Source organism: Lates calcarifer, linkage group LG18 (assembly GCF_001640805.2).
Source record: "Lates calcarifer isolate ASB-BC8 linkage group LG18, TLL_Latcal_v3, whole genome shotgun sequence".
Taxonomy (NCBI): Eukaryota; Metazoa; Chordata; class Actinopteri; family Centropomidae; genus Lates; species Lates calcarifer.
This window is the reverse complement of record NC_066850.1, coordinates 5,544,303-5,566,218: the sequence shown is the minus strand read 5'-3', so window position 1 is coordinate 5,566,218 and position 21,916 is coordinate 5,544,303. Positions and strand designations below refer to the sequence as shown.

At 40.2% G+C, this 21,916-nt stretch overlaps 1 protein-coding gene across 1 annotated transcript in view; it reads left to right on the top strand.

Moving 5' to 3' along the window:
- Positions 1–21,916, top strand: part of LOC108894943 (ELKS/Rab6-interacting/CAST family member 1-like) — a 109,982-nt gene that overhangs the window by 23,002 nt on the left and 65,064 nt on the right. The window contains 12 exon segments of the mRNA XM_018693591.2: positions 1,317–1,573; positions 1,678–1,849; positions 4,970–5,044; positions 5,934–6,089; positions 7,035–7,127; positions 8,698–8,841; positions 8,843–8,866; positions 8,955–9,122; positions 12,360–12,497; positions 14,065–14,205; positions 16,137–16,277; positions 18,417–18,610. Coding sequence (XP_018549107.1) covers positions 1,317–1,573; positions 1,678–1,849; positions 4,970–5,044; positions 5,934–6,089; positions 7,035–7,127; positions 8,698–8,841; positions 8,843–8,866; positions 8,955–9,122; positions 12,360–12,497; positions 14,065–14,205; positions 16,137–16,277; positions 18,417–18,610 — 1,703 coding nt within the window.

Below are 21,916 nucleotides of genomic sequence, written 5' to 3'. Positions count from 1 at the left end.
TGCTACGATATTATCTAATTACCTTTAATCCATTTTCTTTTTGGGCATCTGTTTGTGCTAGTATAGTTTATTTGTGATCACTATCTGCTGCTCTTTCTTTTTCTCTTCTCCTTTCTTCTCCTTAATATCTAAGAATTGTTTTTCTTTGCCTCCCAGCTCATTCGTCTCTTTCCTCTCTCCTCTAATCTTGTTCTTTCTCTTGTCAATGTTGATTAACTATAGCTGCGAGGGAGCAAAAGCATCTCTGCCTCTTCTAACCTCTTAACTTTCTTTCTCTTTTTTTTCTTTTTTAATCTCCTGTTTACTTCTGCTCTCATCCATGTGCCTCTCTCTCAGCAATGTGCTACCTGTATTATTTTTATCTCTGGAAATACACTATGACTTGTGTGGTGATGACCTGGCTGCTGCTCAGGTTATGCGTGACGCATTTTAAAAAAGCCTCTGGGACATCGTAGTGACATCATTCACACACGCACATTATTAACTCTTCTTTAGTCTGACCTGGGGCAAGTCATGTCATGTTGTCCTCAGCCATGATGACAATGATGATGGCAGTGAGACTAACCTGCCAACACACTCTCTCACTCAACATGACAAACACACAGTATGCTGTCTCAGTCAGCCGCTCACTCACTCACACTTTGCTTTAAGATCAGTCAAGACATATTTTATGCATTCATCCGAATAAAAATCAGTCAAACTCTGTCATTTTAAACAAACTCTTTAAGCTACCACCTCCTTTCCATCTATCCATCCATTCCTTTTCAAGTTGCTTATCATTGCAGTAGCAACCAGATAAGCACAGCAGGCCAACTGTCCGACTTACCTCAGCTCCTCCTGGTCATCCCTAAGTGCTCCCATGTTCCCTGGGAGACGTAAAGTCTATCTCTCCAGCATGTTCTGGGTCCACTCTTGGTGGTCCTCCCAGTCGGACACGGCCAAAACACTTCAAAATGGAGACGGAAAAAATTGCGTCTTTACTGTTGATACAAAGCCAGGGTTACAGCAGCATGTGCTCATAAGTGACTTTCCAATTTCACAATAGCTTTTTACCATCAAATTAACACAAACCAGCTGACTCACAGTGAACTGAGTTTGGAAAGACCAAAAGCTAAGCTCCACGTACAATAAAGGTTAAGTCAATAGTGCTGATTAACAACCGTGTCAGACCTCTTCAGATGTTTTAAGTCCTGTTTTGTGATGGAACAGTAAAAGTCTTACTTACACACTCTATTAATCTCTTCAGGAGCATCACCACAACACTAACACACTCCTGTTCATCTCTTACATTTTATAACTTCTCCCTCTCCCTCCAGCATCTTCAGTGCACCATCCAGGCATTGCAAGATGAGCTCAGAATCCAGCGAGATCTCAACCAGCTCTTCCAGTCCGATTACTCGGAGTCCGGTCACCTTGGAAGCCAGCCGATTTCCCCACAGGAAATGACGGAGGAGAACTTCCTGCGTCTCCACGGCGAGTACGAGCGGCAGGTCAAGGAGCTCTTCCTCCTGAGGAAGACCGTGGAAGAGATGGAGCTGAGGATAGATACACAGAAACACACTCTAACTGCCAGGTAAAGATCGAGGACAGAGACAGGGGAGGTTTGGTTGTATTACATTATCTGATATGAGCGACCTCTTGCTGCCAGTTTAAAATCTATAATGTTCTTTCTAACAGGGATGAGTCAATAAAGAAGTTATTAGAAATGCTGCAGAGCAAAGGCCTGTCGTCACGGGCAACAGAAGAAGACCATGAACGTACGAGACGACTCGCCGATGCTGAGATGACCATCCACCAACTGGAGGGCCTGCTGGAGCGGAAAGACAAGGAGATGCTACAACTCAGAGAGGTGTGTGTGTGTGTGTGTGTGTGTGACTGGGGAAAGAAGAAACAAAGTGCATTCAGGAATTCCCATGCGTGAGGGTGTGTGTCTTTGTGTACAGCCAGATGTGAGTGTGAACAAATCAAACTGTGTCATATCCAGGCAAGGCCCTTGGCTGCTTTCACTCTTGGCTCATAATTTAGTTTTAATACAACACAGAAACATCAACAGACACGCACACAAATACACAGGAATGCACCCTTTATCCCAATTTCTACTCTCCACTGCTCACTTTGTCTCTTTTCTAACATCTCTCTCAGCTGGTTTAACTTCATCAACGCTGTTGTTGTTTTATACAACAGCTCCCTCTAGTGGTAAGATGTTGTTACTGGACAACAGATGATCAACTTTTCAGTATAAAGAGTGTTAATTTCAAAACATGTACAAAACATCTTTCATGTACTTTGATACATCTTTTCTGGATTCATAATTTTTGATGACAAACCTAACTAATATTGCTGAGTTCATTTTTTCAAACAGTCGTGAATTCATTTAAAATTTGACGACGATGTGACGCGTAAATGGAATGAGGTGGATAAAACAAACAGCTTTGACATGAGAAAAACATACAAACACGCAGAAGAAATACAGCAGGAAAACCTGTCAGTCAAAAAAAGTTTGATACTAATTCACTACTGCAGCAGGGAGACTCACAGAATACTGTTTTACTTTTAGTTTGTAATGGACATACAGTATAACGTTATATGTGTGATAGCAACTGTCTTTAAATAACTTCCTTTCCACTCCAAATGCATCATGGGCCACAGCTGTTAGGGAAGCATAAACATACACACACACGATGCATCATAATTGTATCATAAGCAACAAGACTTTAGAATATAATTAGGACATCCCTTCAAACTGGAACTACACTATAATGTATTTTCTGGTGCTTATTGCTTCATATTGCATCACTCCTCTGGACAGAGTTTCTTTTTTTTTTAAACTATATCTGACACAGACATTGTTCATTGCAAAGCAGGAAATACCTCAGGATAACCGGAATAAGATTATGCAATATCTGGATAGTTTCAGTATAGGTTAAAATGAAAATGTATCACTAATTAACCAAACAGTCTCTGCAACATCCAACAGTGAAAAGAGCCATTTTTAATTCCACCAAAATATCCCAAGTGAGGATGGAGCTAAGGCAGTAAAAACTGAGATTCCCGTATGGAAGCAAAGAAAAGCCATAAGGAGTTAAACCAAAACTGCTGGATACATCACTGATTGTGACTTTAATCACTGAATCAGTGAAATTGAAAACGTAGCACTGAAATGTTTTATTTTATGATTATAAAAATGAGTTAATACAATAACAAGAAAATTGGATTCACAAAAGACATTAGCTGTAAAATTAGTTAAAGTTAGTTTATGCTTCATGCCAGAAAAAATAACAAAAACAAAGCATCATCAGAGAATGAGCGACTTAAAGTATCCATAAGAGGAAGTGCCCAGTAAGTAATTCAAGTAATTCAGAAGTGCAATAGTGAAAAAAAAATAAATCAGTTATCTCCACAGCAGTTCAGCAGTAATGTTGCATTAACAATACATAAGCTCCAGACAGCTAAACTAGTATAGTGGCTAGCTTGATTAGCAATAAGCTTACCACAGAAAAACTCACAGATCCGCCCCCTGTGTATTCAGAGGTGATTACACTTCACAGTTAGCTAATCTGTTTCTTTAACAAGATTTATCATGGCCTTTCTTTGCTTCCATGCTTTTGCAATTTCTACATCTGTTCTGATTTTACCTATAATACTCTCCAGGAAGTGATTACCATACAAGGTAACCTTTGTGTGTGTGTATGAGTGTGTGTATGCTTACGAGCACTCATAGCATTCATACTAGCACCTAGCGCCTTAAGCCACAGCACCGTACTGCCCCTTTTCACATATGTGTGTTTTTATGCTTCCTGGCTCTTGCATTAGCTCTTTGTTAGCCTCTAACTGTGTTTCCTCCAAAGAAAAGCAGTGATGCATACACTGCTACGTCCTCCCCTCTGCTTTCATTCCCTCCCTCTCTCGCACTCTTTCTCCCTGTCCTTTTTTTTTTTTCCTTTTTGTGCCTTTACATCTACCACTACACTCCCCCTTCTTTGCTCTCACTTCATTTGACTAGTGAGAAGTGATGTGGCTGACAACAGTCAGACAATTTCTCTGCATGTAGCTCAGTATATTAGGGTAGTTAAAATTTTTACGTTTGGACTATTTTGTGAATTTTAGGAAATCTACCAAATTCTTGTAGTATTTTTAGTAGTAATCTAAGTTAAATATGTTTTAGCTTTCTGTATGCTCCTGTAGAAGATTGACACTGGAATCCTATAGTTTTATTTTCCAGCATTTTAAGCCTTAAGCCTGGATTTTCTTCTTTTGAACTGAATTTTTTGGTTTAAATTGTACTTTTTTCTATTCTACTCAATTTTCGATTCCATTTAAACCTAAAAGCTTTGAAGCTGGGAGCTAATTCATTGAACTAGAATCATTTCAGGCTGTCAGATCTGATCATTCATTCACATTAGAGGCTGAATCGGTGTCAGCTTCTTTGGTGGTGCTTCTCACAGCTTGAAGGATGTGGGATGGACGGATTGACCCAAGGAGGCTAAAAGCCAGCGCCTCTGCCAGAGGGAAACATCTCATTCCCGCCTCCCCCTCCATCCCCATCTCCCCTTCTTTTCCTGTTTCTCCCTCCATCCCTATTCCACCTCCTTTCCACGTGTCTCCCCCCTTCCAGCCCTCTCCTTCTTTCTCCCCCTCTCGCCACCCCCAACTCCGTTCCTCTCCCTCCTTCCCCGCGCCTTCACCTCCTTCCCATCGCCACTCTGTCCATCCCGTCATCCTCCCCTCCTCCTGCTCCCCCCACTACCCCTCGTTTGTCGTCGCCTCCTCTGTCCACCCTTCCCTCCAGCACTCCTTCCCCGTCCCTGCTCCACGGCCTACACCCGTCATCCAGCCCTCCCTCCATCCCTTTCCATCAGTTGCCTCCTCTCCTGGTAGACCTTCTCCCCCCTCGCTCCATCCCTCGCTCCACCCCTCTGTGTCTCCCTCGCTGTTGTCTGCTGACCATCGTGGTGTGTGTGTCTCTCAGGAGCTGCACAGGAGATATGAAGCAGCTCCAGAGTCAACAAAGACCAAGGCCTTGCAGACAGTCATCGAAATGAAGGTAAATATGTGTTGTTAATTATTTCATTTGAATGTGTGTCCGTGTTTTACATCAAAATCACACAAATCACAATGTCTTTTGAAATATAATAAATAGAAGCTGTATTAATAAATGTAATAGATAGATATAGAGAAAGACCTAAATAAGCGTAAGCAATAATCTTGTTGTGTTTGACTAAATGGTTTTGATTACGGATTACTTTTGATTATTGATTATTGATTATTTTTCCTTTCCAAAAAGAATGTTCCATTCAACATAAATATAGTTGCATCATACATTATTTATTTTTTGAAGCAGATTAATTGGCTTTGATTTCCACATATAATGAAATGTTTGCTCAGAATCTGTTGCATTAAGTTTAAAGTTTTACAACTTTACCAAAACAATTTTCAAAACCCTCAATATAACTCAAATTGCTCCCTCTAGTGGAGGTACCTCCACAGTGTGTCACAGATTTTTAAACCTTCAGTATTAACACTACGAACAGGGAACAGGTGTTTCCAGCAGCTTCCTACATGTGATCAGTGTAAGAGGTCAAATAAATCAAATCTGGCAAATTACAGGTTGCACCAACTGGATTAAAGGAGCACAATGTTCACATCAGTACAGTTATTGTTTATTGTTAGCTACTTCCAGTTGTTTAAGCATCTCCAAGCCTATTGGGATCTTGCTAATACTGAAGATCATGGCCTACATACAACATCAAAACTTTCAGTTATTCCTCAGTCTGGTTGATGTTACCTTTCATATGGACTTTGACTGAACTTCCAGCTCTGCTCCTCATTCAAGAAATACTGAAGGAATATATTACATTTTTTATTAAATACATGGCCCAGGCAGAGTCAGTCTCACCTTGTCTCTGAACATGAGCGTGTCGATGTCCTGCCAGGATGCAAAGATCAGCTCACTGGAGCGCGGCATGAGAGAGCTGGAGGAGGAGGTGAACATGCTCAAGTCCAACGGAGCTCTGAGCAGCGAGGAGAGGGAGGAGGAGATCAAACAGATGGAGGTCTACAGATCCCATTCCAAGTTCATGAAGAACAAGGTAACGGATACACACACACACAAACACACGACCATGTACATATATCTGCTTGTCTCATCATTTTTTCTCTTTGTGTTTTAAAAGATTGTTGGAATTTCTAGCGCGCTGGAAAAAATAACTCAAGTTCTTTCCCCTAACATTGATGCATACAGCTTTAGTGTCAAGACCACAAAGTGTTACTGCAGGAGCCACACTCATTATAACAACCTGCTACTTCTGTCATGTGGGGAGATGAGCATGTTTGGAAATTCAGTAGATTTTTCTCTGTTAGCATCTTTTGCTTGTTCGAGTTGAAATGTATTTGTCTCTGCTGGTTTTTGTAAGGAGTAATTTAAACCTCTTCCTTACCTTTTCTTCCTTTGATACCATCATTATTAGCATGAACCCTGAATGCTTTACAACCTTGGTTTAGAGATACAGACATGATCAGCACGTTTGTGGTCTTAAAATGCCTTTAAGACCAGCGTCAGCTGTGTTGCAAACCTCCATGTGATTTGCACGTTACAAAAAACTTATGAACCAATATGTCTGCTGACTGGTTTACATGTAAGGAACAGCTCAAGACTGTGACACAATACTGTTAAGAGTGGATTCTGACTACTACACATAAATGTTTATGGTTGTTAATGTGAGAAGCCTGTTGCAACACTCTGGACACTACACACCTAAGAAAATCAAGAAATTCAGGGTAGTATGAAAGAGGAATTATTCTCATTATTTGTTCCTTAAGACCTTTTTAACAACTTCTATGATGTCTGAGAACCTAAAAAGTGTTAGGTCCTTTAAAACTACAGGTATGTGGTTTTCCTGTATTATTTCAGCATATGAGGTGCTTGGATATGCATTATATGACACACATAAGAGTCATTATGTGTGTCGTCGGTGGTCAGCGACTGTGGCAGCTGATTTTGTTGTTGTCACGGTGACGCCCTCCTCTCCTGCCAGGTTGAGCAGCTGAAGGAAGAGCTAACTCAGAGCCAATCAGAGAAGGAGGAGCTAAGGCAACGAGCCAATGAGCTTCAGCGGGAGGTGTCTGCAGTAAGAGTTGCACCTCTGTGTCTGTTTGCTTTCCCTTACTGTCTTTCTCTCTCTATCCTTCTCGATCTCTTGCTCTTTTCTGTCTCCCAGGTTTACTGGCTGATGGCTGCTGCTTGAGTAGAATCCCAGTAGAGTGACTGTGTGTTCAGACAGCAGCAACTGTAACTCTCAAATCCCATTCATACCAAGCAGCTGAAACAAGATCTGTTAATGCAACAGCTGACTGAGATTTAGAGAGCAACATGGGAAATCTATCCATATTATTACTTTGCCACAAGATACAAACACTTTATATTTTCCTTTGGTTTGAGTTTCATTGGAGACACTACTTTCAGTCAAACTAAAGTCAACCGTACCACCTTAACATTTGTGTTTAGATTCAGGTTTTATGTCAACATATGTAATAAATACTGGCTTTTGTGAATAACCAGCATCTCTAAAACTAGGGCTGCAAACTTGTATTTGACAGAAGGAAATTTACCGTTTAAGTTAAATTCCTTTCTGGCCAGGACAGTGGGACCTCAAGCAGAAATTTTTACCGACATTCTGTTGGTGATCAATGGCTTTTGACAGTAATAGTTGTTCCTAGCAGTCTGAACTGCACAATTATAGACTTTAAGCTGAGATTCCAGCTGTGCTGTGCTACAGTATGCATATCTCTAACCTGCTTGTTTTCTTCCTTGCATGAGGTTTCTCTCAGCTAGTGGCTGGGATCAGTCTGCTGAGGGATTTGCTGAGGTTTTTGTGTAGGATTGTTGTGATTTCTGTGGTTTGGGTCCATTCTTTTTTCTTTTTTATGTCATGTTAAATTCACTCACAAAATTCACTCCCGTGAAATGTCAAAGGAACTTAATTGTGTCGTCCATGGAGATGACGTCATGTTTTTCTTTTTGAGCTTACTGAAAGAATTGACCCTGACCCTCTGGTACAAATACATAGCTGAGAAATTGAAAAGTTAAATGTGTGTCTAACTGCTGGTTGCTTTTCAGGAGAGAATTAGGCTATTTTTCCTTCTTTTTTTAATCCACAGTGCCCCTTGTAGAAGGCCACTCACACAATCTGTGGACAGCAAGTAATACCAGTGTAAAACTACAGTCTGTTCTTTCCTGTTTTTTAAATTTAATGTGAACATAGCAGGTTAATTTAGAAGAACTGTCAGACACAGTGGAGGGAAACTACAATCTGTAAAACTGTACAAATGTGAATGAGAGTGTTATCTATCATGCTTAATGAATGTTCACATCCCTCTGAATAAAGTACTAATGGTTGTAAAGTAGAAAAACACTTGTCTCTTAAGGGCAAAGCTGTACCAGTCAGTTCTGTGCTTATTATTGCACATGCTTCTTTTTTACACTTGGTCTTCTACAATGGAATTATGAATAATATCTAAATCCTTAACACACACTGTAGAATGAGTGCTCCCTTGGTAGTTTAGCTTGTAGTGGATTCTAATACATTTTAATATATGTAAGCATGTAATCTGCTCCAGTACACACTCTAACTAGGTCTTTTATCTTTCTATCTGCCCCTCTCTGTCTCTCTCTCTTCATGTCGTGTGTGTGTTACTCAGATGGATCAGGCGAAGCAGGAGCTGGGTCGTAAGGACAGCGAGCTGCTGGCTCTCAGGACCAAACTGGACACTCTGAACAATCAGTTTTCTGACAGTAAACAACACGTAGATGTGCTCAAAGAGTCACTCACTGCCAAGGAACAGGAGAGCCGCCATACTACAGACTGAGGTATAACTATTCTCTTGCTACGCTATATGTGATAGTATTATTGATATTTGACTTTTAAATATTTAAACATATGTGTGTGCGTGTGCAGGTGGATGCCTTGCGTCTCCGACTAGAGGAAAAGGAATCTCTTCTCTCTAAAAAGAGTCAGCAGATATCAGAGCTGACAGAGGAGAAAAGCACTCAGCAAGGAGAGATCACCGACCTCAAAGACATGATGGATGTCAAAGAGCGCAAAGTTAACGTACTGCAGAAGAAGGTAAGAAAAGACTATGATGGAGCACAGGCAAAAAATGCAAAGTCAAAATAAAAGTTGAGTGTTTGGAGCTGAGCAGTTTTTGTTTTGTTGTTGCACTGCACTAATTGGATTTCCTGATTGCAACATGTTTGTTTTCTGTCGCTGCTCATGCTTATTACTGGTGCTTCTTTTTATCTTAAACAAACACACAAGTGAATCTAATGAGACGGACAATGATACTTCAACTGTACTGTTTATTCACTCTGATTTAATAGAAATATTGAGATTAAAAAAGTTTCTATTTAGATTAAAAAGTTGTGTGGATGGTTATTACTAAAAGCTATTGTGAAAGAATAAATGATAAAATACATGAACATGCACTTAACTCAGTGTCTCTCACACTCATTCACACTGACAGACATCTGCTCGCACTGAGATGTAATGTCATGTAATACTACAACCACTAGATGGAGCTGTAACACAGTGTGTAGATCAGGAGCTGAAGCAGACAGACACACAGGGAGACAGACAGGTGAGCAGGTGGACAGACAGTCACATAACATTCACAGACAGGTGCTGCGGATTTACAGGAAACCAGATTTACAGGTGTTTGTTGAATATTTTTCCAATTCATATTTTTCAATATGTAGTTTTGTGTGTGAGTATCTCTGTGGTGGTGCTGTCAGATGGATGGATGGGCTGGAGTGACCCCCTGTCTTTGCTGTCTGGTACACACATACAAACACGCAATTCACTGTCATTCTGACAAGAGTTTCACTGGCGAAGAGTTTTCAGAGGATGGAAACTAGACTAACACACACAGCACTGTAGTGGCTTTAAATTGGAGGGTGGTTGGAAGGATAAGGAAGAACTCAGTTGTTTGGACAGTAACACATTACAAATTGAAATGTAAAAATGACAAAATATAGAAGTAAATTCTCCCATTGTCAGTCTTTTGTGTCTTTTGCCTTAAAACTTCACCCTTTCCATTCTTTCCTCTCCATCCCTCCATCTGTCCCTGTCCCTCCTGTTGTCCCTTTTAGAAAGAAAAATGTAGAGACAGAGTGTGTGAGGCGATAATTGATATAGACAATCAAGCAGACAGACATAAAGCAAGAAGGGGAGGGGGAGGAGAGGCAGAGTGTGTTTGAAATCAGATGCATACTAATGAGTTCCTCTTGTTCAATAAATGATGACCTCTGCCGTCTTCAAATAGAATACAGTCCAGTGTCTGAGAGGGAAACAGAGATGCTGCTGACTCCTCCTTTATCTAATCTGTGCTCATGATTTCCTAATTTCTATCTTCTTCTTTTTTTTGGCACATTGAAAAACTAAAAATATCCTTTTTGTTTGCAGTTTGTCCACCTCTTCTTCCTCTCTTCCTCCTTCCCTCCACTTGGTTTTATCTGTCACTCTGTGTTAGTAGAGAGGGAAATTACCTGAGTGCATGGACAATTAATGGCCCATCATCCTCCTCTCTTTGTAGTTGAATGTAATTTTCTGTTTTATGCGATGACATCAATGAAGAGACTCGTCAGCCTGTTATTGTTTTGTTAACGTATTCCAGTTCATTATTACAGGCGGTTTTGGGATGAAAATAGGACGAGACAGATGCAATGAATGTGTGGGTTTGTATATATGTGTGTGTGTGTGTGCCAGCCATCCAGCAGTTGTCAGCTTCAGGAAGTGCAGACAGGATCAAAGAGTCTCGCTGCCTCTCAGTGTCAAGTGTGTGTGAGAGAGCGAGAGAGAGAGGAGAAGGTGTCAGTCAAGCTGTCAGGTCAATAGTTGATTAATGAGGTGCTGGAAATGTTTTACTGTATGAACACACACACTCACAATCTCCGTGGTACTGTAAATGTGTGTGTCTCACCTGCAGCGGAGTCAAAGGTTACATACCAGTCTGAATTTCTTTTTTCTTTTGTGACAGGTTGTCAATCGCTTCATTTCCTTTCTCTCTCTGGCAAAAGAAAGGATAGAGAGGCAGAAAGAGAGGGAGACTGGAATTATACAATTTTACCACCAAGTTTACTCATGATAAGACGTTACAAAAGTTTTCCATCTCTATTTTTCCCCCTGAATATGTTATTTCTGTGCTGTTCAACCTTTTATTCCATCCTTCTTTTAATGAAGACCACAAAGTTGACAGAATGCCTTATCTTTGTCTATAATCTCTCTCTCTCACACACATGCATACACTCATTGTGGCTCTGGAAGGAGTGAGTCTGGCGATTTTGTGTTTTAACTGAAAATTAATCTGCTACCAAATCACTGTGAGAGGAAACAGGAGGAGGGATGGAGAAAGGGAGGAAAGACATGGAGGTAGAGAGTGTGTGTTTGGAGTAGGGGGGTTAAAGGCAGCAAATCTCAGGGAGAAAGTTTATATTTGACGGCACCGCACCTCTCAGCCTTTTTCTTGTGTTGAAAATCTCCTGATAGAATCACATTAGCCCCCTTTTCACAAGAATCTCTTCCTTGTATTCAAGACAGTGTGGTAGGCAGAGGCTGAGGTGTTTGTTTTTGAACAGAAGACTCATTCGCGATGGAATGAGTGTTAGAGGAAACAGGAGAGAAACAGAGGGAATGTGGGAAATTTGGACCATGTAAGTCATATGCAATAAGCAATGGGTGCTCAGCAGGTACAATAATCAAAAAGGCTTCAAGGATTATTGCTTTTAGGCTAACACTGACAGTCATTTAGATATACATATTCAATTTAAATGAATCCTGATGGCATATTTTGATGGAGAAACACAGAATCTAAATGTTTTTGTTTAATAGGCCTTGACTGACAAATTTGGACAGACCAGTATGATTCTAGTCAGTCATAAATATATGTGTATCAGCTGATAAGTAACAATTAATTGCATGTTGCAAAAAGAAAAGAAAACAAAGGTAAAAAGCATATTTAACATTCATAATACAGGTGTGTCCACGTAACATGCTACTCAATTTAATGTTCAGTTTAGTTTACTGTAGGTTATTACAGTATTTTTATGGCTTATGGCTGCAGTTATTCTGTGTATACTTGAGATTTATTCATTTATGTGTAGTTATATTTGTTTTTAGATTATTGATGTTGTTAAAACTAATTTAATGTCAGTGAAGTTGACTGTCAAAATGTACTGTATGTATTATTTTGATTGTGTGAGAGTTCATAGACTTGCCATGAAAACATCTTTTTCCTTCATTAATAGGTGAATAATGCGTCTAAGCAAATAACAGTTAATAAGTATTTTTCTCCTTTTGTCTCTGCAGATAGAGAACCTCCAGGATCAGCTGAGGGATAAAGAGAAACAGCTGAGTGGCCTGAAAGACAGAGTCAAGTCTTTACAGACAGACACGTCCAACACAGACACAGCACTGGGAACACTGGAGGAGGCTCTGGCCGAGAAGGTACACACACACACACACACACACACACACACACACACACACACACGTTGCTGGTCAACCTCAGGTCAACTCCAGAGCAAGGTTACATTAATAAAACCACTCTGAGCAAAACCGCCGACCACCCAGGCAATGATCAAATGACTGTGGATAAATGGAAATGAACCAATAATCACATTGGCTGTTTCATTATTAAACCATTCGCAGCCTGTGCTCATAAAAGATCATAAACCATGGTTTGAAAAGATGGGAAAAGAACCAACAGCCATGCCAGCTGTCATTGTTTGGCTCTAAACATTCAGGTACCGTAGCCATGAAACAGTCCCGAACATGGGAATTTAACCAGCAACTGTCTGTTTTATTATTCTTCAGGTTGCTTTAAAGAGAGGACTTGACCCTGGTTCTGGGAAAACAACCAGTGACATTTAGACCAGCAGACCACTTTAAAGTGTTTGATGAGAATATATTTTTGTACTGTTACGCATGATTATGTTACCGACTCAATCTCCTTCGCACTTGCACACACACAGGAAACGGGGCTATTAATTGTCCTGTGACTAATATTCAGAGTGTCAGCTGGATGTGTGAGTGTTGGCAGGATGATGCAGCTGACGGCTCCAGCTTCACTTAAACGACTTTCGCAAGCCCCCTCCCCCCCCCCTCCCCCATTCATTTTAATTGTTTTGGTGCTCGTGGATATCTTTGGCTCTCGGTTTCTTCCTTCCTATTTTTCCATCTCTCCATCCTTTGTTTGCTCTCTTTATTTTTGTTGCTTCTTTTTTCTATCACACACATTCCATTGTGAGTGTTATGTTTCAAGGCAGAACAGAAATATTATGTTAACTTCAGTGTTTTTATCCTGTGTCTTGCTTCAGTTTTTTTTGTTTGTGCTTCATTCATCTACTTAAATATTAATAATATGATTTTGCAAATATGGTTGTTAATATTGTTTTATTTAGAACACCCAAGAATTAATTTGATCCTTACTCAAATAGACTTTATGGTAGATTATATACTAATTCACACACAAACCAGTTATTAGTCTATAGTGGTGAGAACAGTCATGTTCTCCCTAACCACTAACACTAACCTTAACATCACATCTACGTGTCTAACCTAATTTCTTACTTGAATCTTAAAACCTTATTAAATGTCCTCACCTTCCAAAACTGTCCGCACAGAACAGCCAGTACACACTCTAAACTGCTTTTGTGTGTGTGAACTTTTGTACTTGTTCTTGAACTAGCTGCTGCGTTGTCCTATAGCTGGACCATGTCTATAGTGTTTTAGTGGTTGTGAATTTTACATCTTGCGCCAGAATGTATTACGTGTCTAAAATCACTGTTGGCTGTTAGATCCTGTCAAAGCTGCCATGTACATAAAGTTTAATGTGACTGTTATTGGTATAGAAACTTGATATCGAGTGACTGCGAATGACTGTAGGAGTGTATGGGGTGATTTTATTCTCTGTCCACTTCTCTCTCTCCATCATGCCCTCTACCTTTGCCTACTTTTTCACCTCCTCTCCCATCCGCTCCTCCTCCTCCTCCTCATCCTTCCCTGTGTTTAGGAGAGGATCATTGAGCGCTTGAAGGAGCAGCGAGAGAGGGAAGAGAGAGAAAAAGGAGAGGAGATGGAGTCCAGCAAGAAGGAGCTGAAGGAGTTGAGGGAGAAAGTTTCCCAGCTGCAGGCCGACCTGGCTGACCGTGAGGTAGAAGACACACACATCCATATCTGAGCTATAAGTCAGAAAAACACACTTTTCTCTCCTCTCCCTCTCTGTGTCCCTGTCAAGGAAATGTGATTGATCTATCACTGTAGAGCAGACCACAGAATTCACCCAAGGTCCTCGCAGTGAAGGACAGCAACGATACAACAGACACGTTTCCTTGACAACAATATGCAGTACCCACAACCAATGGAAACAGTGATGGGAGCTGAATTCTTTCTGCGCTGACCCTTGTGATTCATACAAAACAGCACAGCGGAGGCAGATAGGGAGAGGCAGAGAATGACAAAGCATTTTCAGACGCTGACTTCTCTTTATTCAGCAAGCAGTGGTTGGACAGCATAGTTGGCAAGTTACGATTAACCACTTCAGGGAAACCAACATTTAGCAAATCTCTTTTTTATTTTTTATGTATTTTACCGCAGCGTCCCTCAGGAGGAATTAGCAGGTGTAAGCCCTGTGTTTAGAGGTCTTTCTTTTTTAAAACAGCAGTGTCCATACCATAAAAGAAGATGTAAGTTGTAACTCTGCTTCCTGCTTTGGAGCCAAATGTGGACGAAAGAAGGGCCAGATGTCAAAAAGGCACCAATATGGCACCTAGACTACTGAACAAGAAACTGATAATAATACTGAGGGCTCAACCATAAACCCCATTCATCAGCAAGGTACAGCATGTTCATTTGTGAGCTTGAGAGGAAAGTAAGGAAGTTTAATTTTTTTCCCCCTTTTTTTCCAGGGGGCAGATTAGCAGTTTCCCCCGGTTTCAGTCTTTATGCTAAGCTAAGCTAGCTTCATATTTAGTATACAGACGTGACACAAATATCAGTCTTCTCATCTAAATCCCGGGCAAAAGAGCAAGAGCAAGTTTTCACCCAAATTTTACATATATCATAATTTTTACATCCTAAAATCAAATGCACAGATGTTTTACTTGATAAAAGTCCTTTTTCTTGTCCTCGCCTTGCTCAGCTAATTTTTCGTGTTTGTGGGGTCATAAAACCTGTTGCTCTCCAATTATATAATTTTAAAAATACATGGGAAAACTTGGGGAGAAAACAAGCATTCCTCTACACTGCTAAACGCAGATGTGGGGTTTGTCTGACAACAGCAATATATATGTGTACCTAAATATAATCAGAGTAAGCAGCAAGGTTTCTCTGACCAAAGCCCAGTCAAACATGATGATCCGTAGTCTGGAGTTGGTATTGTCAGTCATGGGTAAAATTACACGTCTGAGTGTCTGTCCCTCTGGTCCCGCTGGTTTCTGTTTCACTGCCCCTACCAAAAGAGGAAAAGACCAGAAAAGAAAGGGAGTGAGAGCCTTCACGGATGGAGGGATCCGAGCTGGAAGAGTGAGAAAAGAGACAGGTCATGGGAAAGAGGTTTTGAAGAACAAGAGACAGTATCCTAACTGTGTAGGAAGACCTTAAGTATAATTCCAGTTTATTACAGCTTGGATTTCTTGGATTTTGTCTTTGTAATATTATCCATAATTCATATCAGTAATAATAACAGCATTACTGAGATTACTGAGTTCTAGAAATTCAGCGACATTGCAAGTAAAAGCCCCAAAGGAAAACATATGTGGATAAGAAAAAGAATGGTAAAACTCTATACTGTGGTGGTTGTAAACAACATTGCAGTTTACAGGTCAATTTCCTGGTTCAACTTTGACCTAGCTTACTTGCTATATTTACTGTGCAATGGGGGATTATTACCAACATTCACATGCACTACCTTTTGGTTTTATCTTGTAATAAAGTGGTTTAGAGTACTTTTTTTACTTTGGTAAATATACAATGTTATCACAACTGAAGAAAATACGAAAAAATAAGACCCACATTGTAATGGACCTTTGGACATTTGCACCTCCTTCATTAGCACTCTCTGTCATGCTTTCTTTCCTCCTCCAGACATCGCTGTTGGATCTGAAGGAGAAGGCTTCCTCTCTGGCTTCCTCAACTCTGAAGAAGGACAACAGGCTGAAGAGTCTGGAGATCAGCCTGGAGCAGAAGAGAGAGGAGTGTGTCAAACTGGAGAACCAGCTGAAGAAGGTTAGCTGAAAAGACCTGAAGTTATGTGAAATAACAAATTATTCATGAAATTAGGAAAGCATAAAAATGAGACGTATTCACAGAGGCAACTAGAGGTTTTTCCAGCACCTGTCTTATGCAACATTTGGACCAAAATATTGCATAAGACAGTTGACTAACCAACTGCTTTTATGAGTCTCAGAGGTGAAGAGAGTACTGTACGTACAGCACATGCTGTACAGGCAGAAACACAAGTGAACCGACGTGGAGGACTAAAGAACCTCTCATCTCTTTCTTCTTTCTTCCCTTCCTTGTTTTCCCTTAACTGTTTTCCAAGAGGGATGACTGTGTGTGTGTGTGTGTGTGTGTGTGTGTGTGTGTGTGTGTGTGTGTGTGTTTGCATATTACATATTCTCTCCCACACAGCAGCCTATAAAATGGTGTGTGTGTGACGGCTCACTGACAGCCTTACAGCCATTTTCACAGAGTGGAGAAGACAGCACCACCACCACACCCTGAATGTGTATGTAGGTGTGTGTGTGTGTGTGTGTGTGTGTGTGTGTGTGAGAGAGAGAGAGAGAGAGAGAGAGAGAGAGAATGAGTATTAAGGTGTCAGTGAATTTCTGGTGTTTCTCTCATTTCATTTGAGTTTATTTCTCAGTCCTTTTCTGTTACCATGGATGGAAAAAAGACCCAAAACCTGTGTCTGTGTGTTCAAATTGATTGACAATCTACATGTGACATTGTGTGTGATGTTTTTTTTCCTTTCCTATTTGTCTTTCTCTCCCTCTCTCTTCTCCTCCGCCCAGATCCTCCTATAATATCATCAGACACCCAAACATTTCCTCTCCACATAAAGACCTGTAAAAACTGTTGTACACTTCCAAAACTAATAGGGTTTATGTATTGTGGGACCAAGGCGTGTGCACACACACACACTAAGTCAATCTGTCCCAAGAGCAACATTTGCTTCTGGGAAACACACACAGCTGTTCTAACATCTAAGCTGGTTATAACTTGTTTTTTTTTCTTTGTTTTATTCCATTTCTTTCTCTTTCTCATTTTCACCGTCTTCTGCAAAGCTGAGGAGAGCAGCAGAAAGAAGGAAGCCAATGCAACTCTTCACCTCTCCTTTTTCTTTACTTTTCCTGCTCAAGCTAATCTTTACACAAATCATCTTGTGGGTTTGCATGTTGCACGAGTGGAAATCAACCCACACCATCAATGACACCTTCAGTGAGCCAAATGCTTAGATTTATTAATAACATACTTCCACACCACTACCACATAAACATTTAGAACATAACATAATGTCTAATACTTTGATTTATGACCAGATACCTTCAAATCTAATGACATTTCCATCCACCTCAGCTGTATTTTGTATTTAATGCTAATTGCCAAATGTTAGCATGCTAACACGCTAAACTAAGATGGTGAACATGCTAAACATTAGCTGCTAACCATGCCTACTAGCTTCATTACCTGCTGGCATGTTAACATCATCATTATGAGCTTGTTAGCATGTTGATTAGCATTTGGCCCCAGGCTCCAGTGTAAGTAGTGCTCATCCTTTTTTAGGAGCAGAAAGGTTCAAACTGATTATCATCATCATTTTATGTTCCTACCTTTTTAAATAAAAAATGAAAAACAGATTAGATTTAGAAGATTCAAATATGTATTTTTAAACAGAAACAAAGGTCTCCTAAATGTATTGCACATAGTCCTTTTTTGTATTAGCCAGGCTTGGTATTGCTCAGCTAAATTACTTTAGATTTTAATTACAACTGATGAGGCCACATTATGTCAAAGCGTCTGTGTCTCAAATATGGTACGCAGTCTACCTGAGCTGCTGAATGTAATATCTCTTAAGTAAATGTTTGGTATATAAAAGTTTACAGATCTTGTGTCCGGTCCCCAAAACCCTGGTCTGTGAATATTATTTTGTTAACCAAAGACCAATTATAGACCAATTATATTCTTAGGCCATCTGAACAAGGCATGTGTCACTTTCATCAAATCCATCCACCATATCCTCCTCACACATGTTGTTGTTGGCACATCCTTTTTAGTGTGAACTTATCGCTTCCATCAAACGATGGTCACCTCATTTTAAAAGCTAACGCTTGGTTTATTTTTAATAATTAATTTCTGTTCCAGGCTCAGAGTGCAGCGGCAGAGTCCCTGGCTAGCACTGAACTCTCCGAACGTATCTCCTGCCTGGAGCAGGAAGTGACCCGGCACAGGGAGGATGCTGGAAAGGCCCAGTCCGAAGTGGAACGACTGCTGGAGATCCTGAGGGAGATGGAGAATGAAAAGAATGACAAGGAGAAAAAGATCCATGAACTGGAGAGGTGAGAGGGGAGGATAAATTAGAAAAATCCTTAAAACTTTCCATAATGTTCTTGCATCTCTGTCCTTCCTCTATTAACCTAAGTCAACAGAAAACAACCAAGACTGTCTTCACTTGTTAAAATGATTATATAAAGTAAGGATAGGCTCCACTTTTTGTCAATTTTCCATTCAATTTCAGGCAACATACCTTTGGAGTCTATGGTAATCTTCCCTAAAGTACTAATCCTTTAGTTTTCCCTTCTTCTCACCCCTTTCTCTCCCTTTTTCTTCCCCTTTTCTCCTTTAATTTCTCTTTTATTTCTTCTGTCATCACTCATCTCTTCTTATTTTTGTCATTCTACCATATTCACATGTGTGTATGCACACAAATGTGTACATTCATGTGATTCCGCATCTGCGTGAGTGGGTTTATGTTTGTTTGTTTGTGTGTGTGTGTGTGTGTGTGTGTGTGTGTGTGTGTGCACCCATCACACCCCAGAAATCCCTCTGCTTCTCATCTGTGGCGTTCTCAGCAGGCGCGAATTCAGGCCCCTCCCCCTGCTGCGTCTCAGCAGCCTATGGGGGGGCTGGTGTGGGACTACCTGGGCACGTGAGTGGCTGGTGGCCCTGTCAGTCAGTTGAACCGATGCACGACAAAACTCACTTTGCTTGTCAGAGGACAGGATATGAGAGCACTGTGATAGCAACTGCTCCCCATGTGGAAAAGTTGATAGGAATGAAACACTTCATTATTGCTTCAAAAAGTGACCAAACGCTGTGATCCTAGATGTAGAAAATCCATAGATTTTGATTTGATCAGAGGTTCCTTCATCAAGATTAGAATATTTTCTGACAGCATTTGACACATATAGTCACATTCACAAGATGGTTTTCCTTACTTCATATGGTAAGTCATATCTTAAATGATATAGTAATCAGTGAGTGCTACATGTTCTTATAAGCACGCTGTTGAAATATTCTCTGCAATACAAATCCTTTAGTGCAGAATTGATTAGTTGTGTCAACTGCTGACAATATTTAAAACAACTGATTATTAATTTTTTCTTGCAAAAATGAAAAAAATGGACAACTCTCAACCACTTTAATACAAGATTTGTGTGCTTTTTCTTTGTCATATATTATATTAAATCAAAACTATTTTAATTTTTGACTGTTGATTGGATAAAAGAAGCAATTTGACATCAGCAGACTGATAGATACGTAATTGGTAATTGCAACTCATGCACAGACAATACACAGACAAATAAATGTGACTTGTCAAGAGATTTCTCACTTTTGCCAGCCTTTTCCACATGGGACATAGCTGAGTATGTTCACTAATAATCACCATCAAAGAGTTGCAGCATTTGGATCAGTATCCACTAAGCCTCTATTAAGGCTTATTTGGACTGTTCGCAGGTTGGAAAAAATTCCCCTAAAGTTCAGTAATCGGCGTGAGTTGTGCTCTTACACATCTGTGCCATCAGCAGAAGTTTTTGTCGTCTGTTATGCTGCAGTGTGACAAGCCAAACTGCTCCCAAAGTTTGTAAAATGAGGGCACAGTTTGGCACCAGAGTCTTTGCTGTACGGCCTGAAACTCTGTGAGCCTCTGTTCCTGTCAATGATGCAACTCTTTCATTTAGTGGCTCTGTTTTTCACGCTTCACTTTTGTTTTACTTTCAGCTGAGGATGCTTGACTTGCAGAGTTTAACACACTCTTTTCTTTCATTAGGAGTCTGGACAGCTCACTAAGTTTTTTTTATTATTTCTTTTATAATAACAGGAATGAAACGTTTCTTTCTAACTACTTCTCTACCTGTCTGTGTAATTTTGGATCAACCTATCTGTCTCTGCTCTTTATGTCTGCCAGTGAACACTATATCTACCTCATTATCTAGTCTTAATCTTAATCTGTCTATTGTTTCTGTTTGTTTCTGATTATCTGTCTGCCTGCATGCCTGCCTGCCTCTGTGTTTACCTGTCTCCCTGAATATCTGTTTCATCCTTTTTGACTATAGTTCAACCTGTGTGTCCGTTTAGGAGTGTCTCTGTATGAAAACGAATACAAAGCCCTCTTTAACAACAGCTGCTTCTTAAGGAGGGTCAGAGGTCTTTATCTCATGGCCAAGAGTTAAATAATAACATTAAAAAATAATTTGAAGTGTAGAAAGAGGTTGAAATAGGTTGTGTTTTAGTTACAGTGGTGTGAGTGAGTTTGTCTTTGAGGGTTTGAGCTGTCTGTGGTTATGGAAACTGGTCCGTCTCTCTGTCTATATGCATCTCGACGCCTTTGATTTCTGAACCTTCATATGCTATCTGTCTGCGCCGTCTCTTTTTCTGTCTCTTTAATCTTTCCCTCCAGTTTCTTCCTTGGACATGATCTCTGCACCCACTCCCACTCTAAACCCCCCCCCCCAATCTCCCTGCTTTGCTCCCCGTCTGTCTGTGTCTTTAGTAGTTTGACTGCAAGACTAATGGTTGCTAATGATTTTAGGGACATTCACTATTTCCTCACTGTGTCTCCGTCTGGCCAGTAGAAATAGTAGAGTATTAATAATTCAGCACCTGCTGTCTTTAAACTGGATATGTGTGTGTGTTATTTAGTCTGCCAGTAGCCACAGACACAGATTTACAGCAGTGTTAAGTTTGAAGACAACATTGTAATGTAACTTTATAACCATTTAAAAGTGCAGGTGGGTGTACATGTGGGATTTCTTACATCATATGTACTTGAAAGATGTTTCCTTCTCCCAGAGGATTACCATAAAATCTCAGCAACTGATATTTAATATCTGAACTTTGCGGACTACTCTTAGGAAACTGGGAAGGTATTAAATTTAGGCTTAAAGTGTGTTTGAGAATCATGTGCTGTAATAGTGAAATTAGAATTAAATTTAGAGTAGATTTTTACAAGAAAATGTAACTTTACTTTTACACACCAGCACACACATATTCATTCCTGTGAACTAAATGGTTTGTAGAGGTTATATTAGAGGGTGCAAGGATATGTGATACTTCATACATCTTCGCATTAGAGGTTTTATTTAGCTGTTAGATGTGTAATGAGGGAAACTATATCTGTGGTTAAGTTAAGGCTGTGGTTGAGCATTAACATGAAAAGGGAAGAATTGTCTGTTTGCTACGCCCTGTCCTCCTGAGTTAACGTTGCTACGCCTGTCAAGCTTCCTGTTCTCAGACGGCACACGTACAGAAACAAATGTGGCAGGTTTACTCCTAGTAAGTCATAGTTATTTTGTCAATATCAGACAGAAGTAGATATCTGAAATTGCAAGTGTTGCTAGTAGATTCTATCAGCTGCAGCTAGC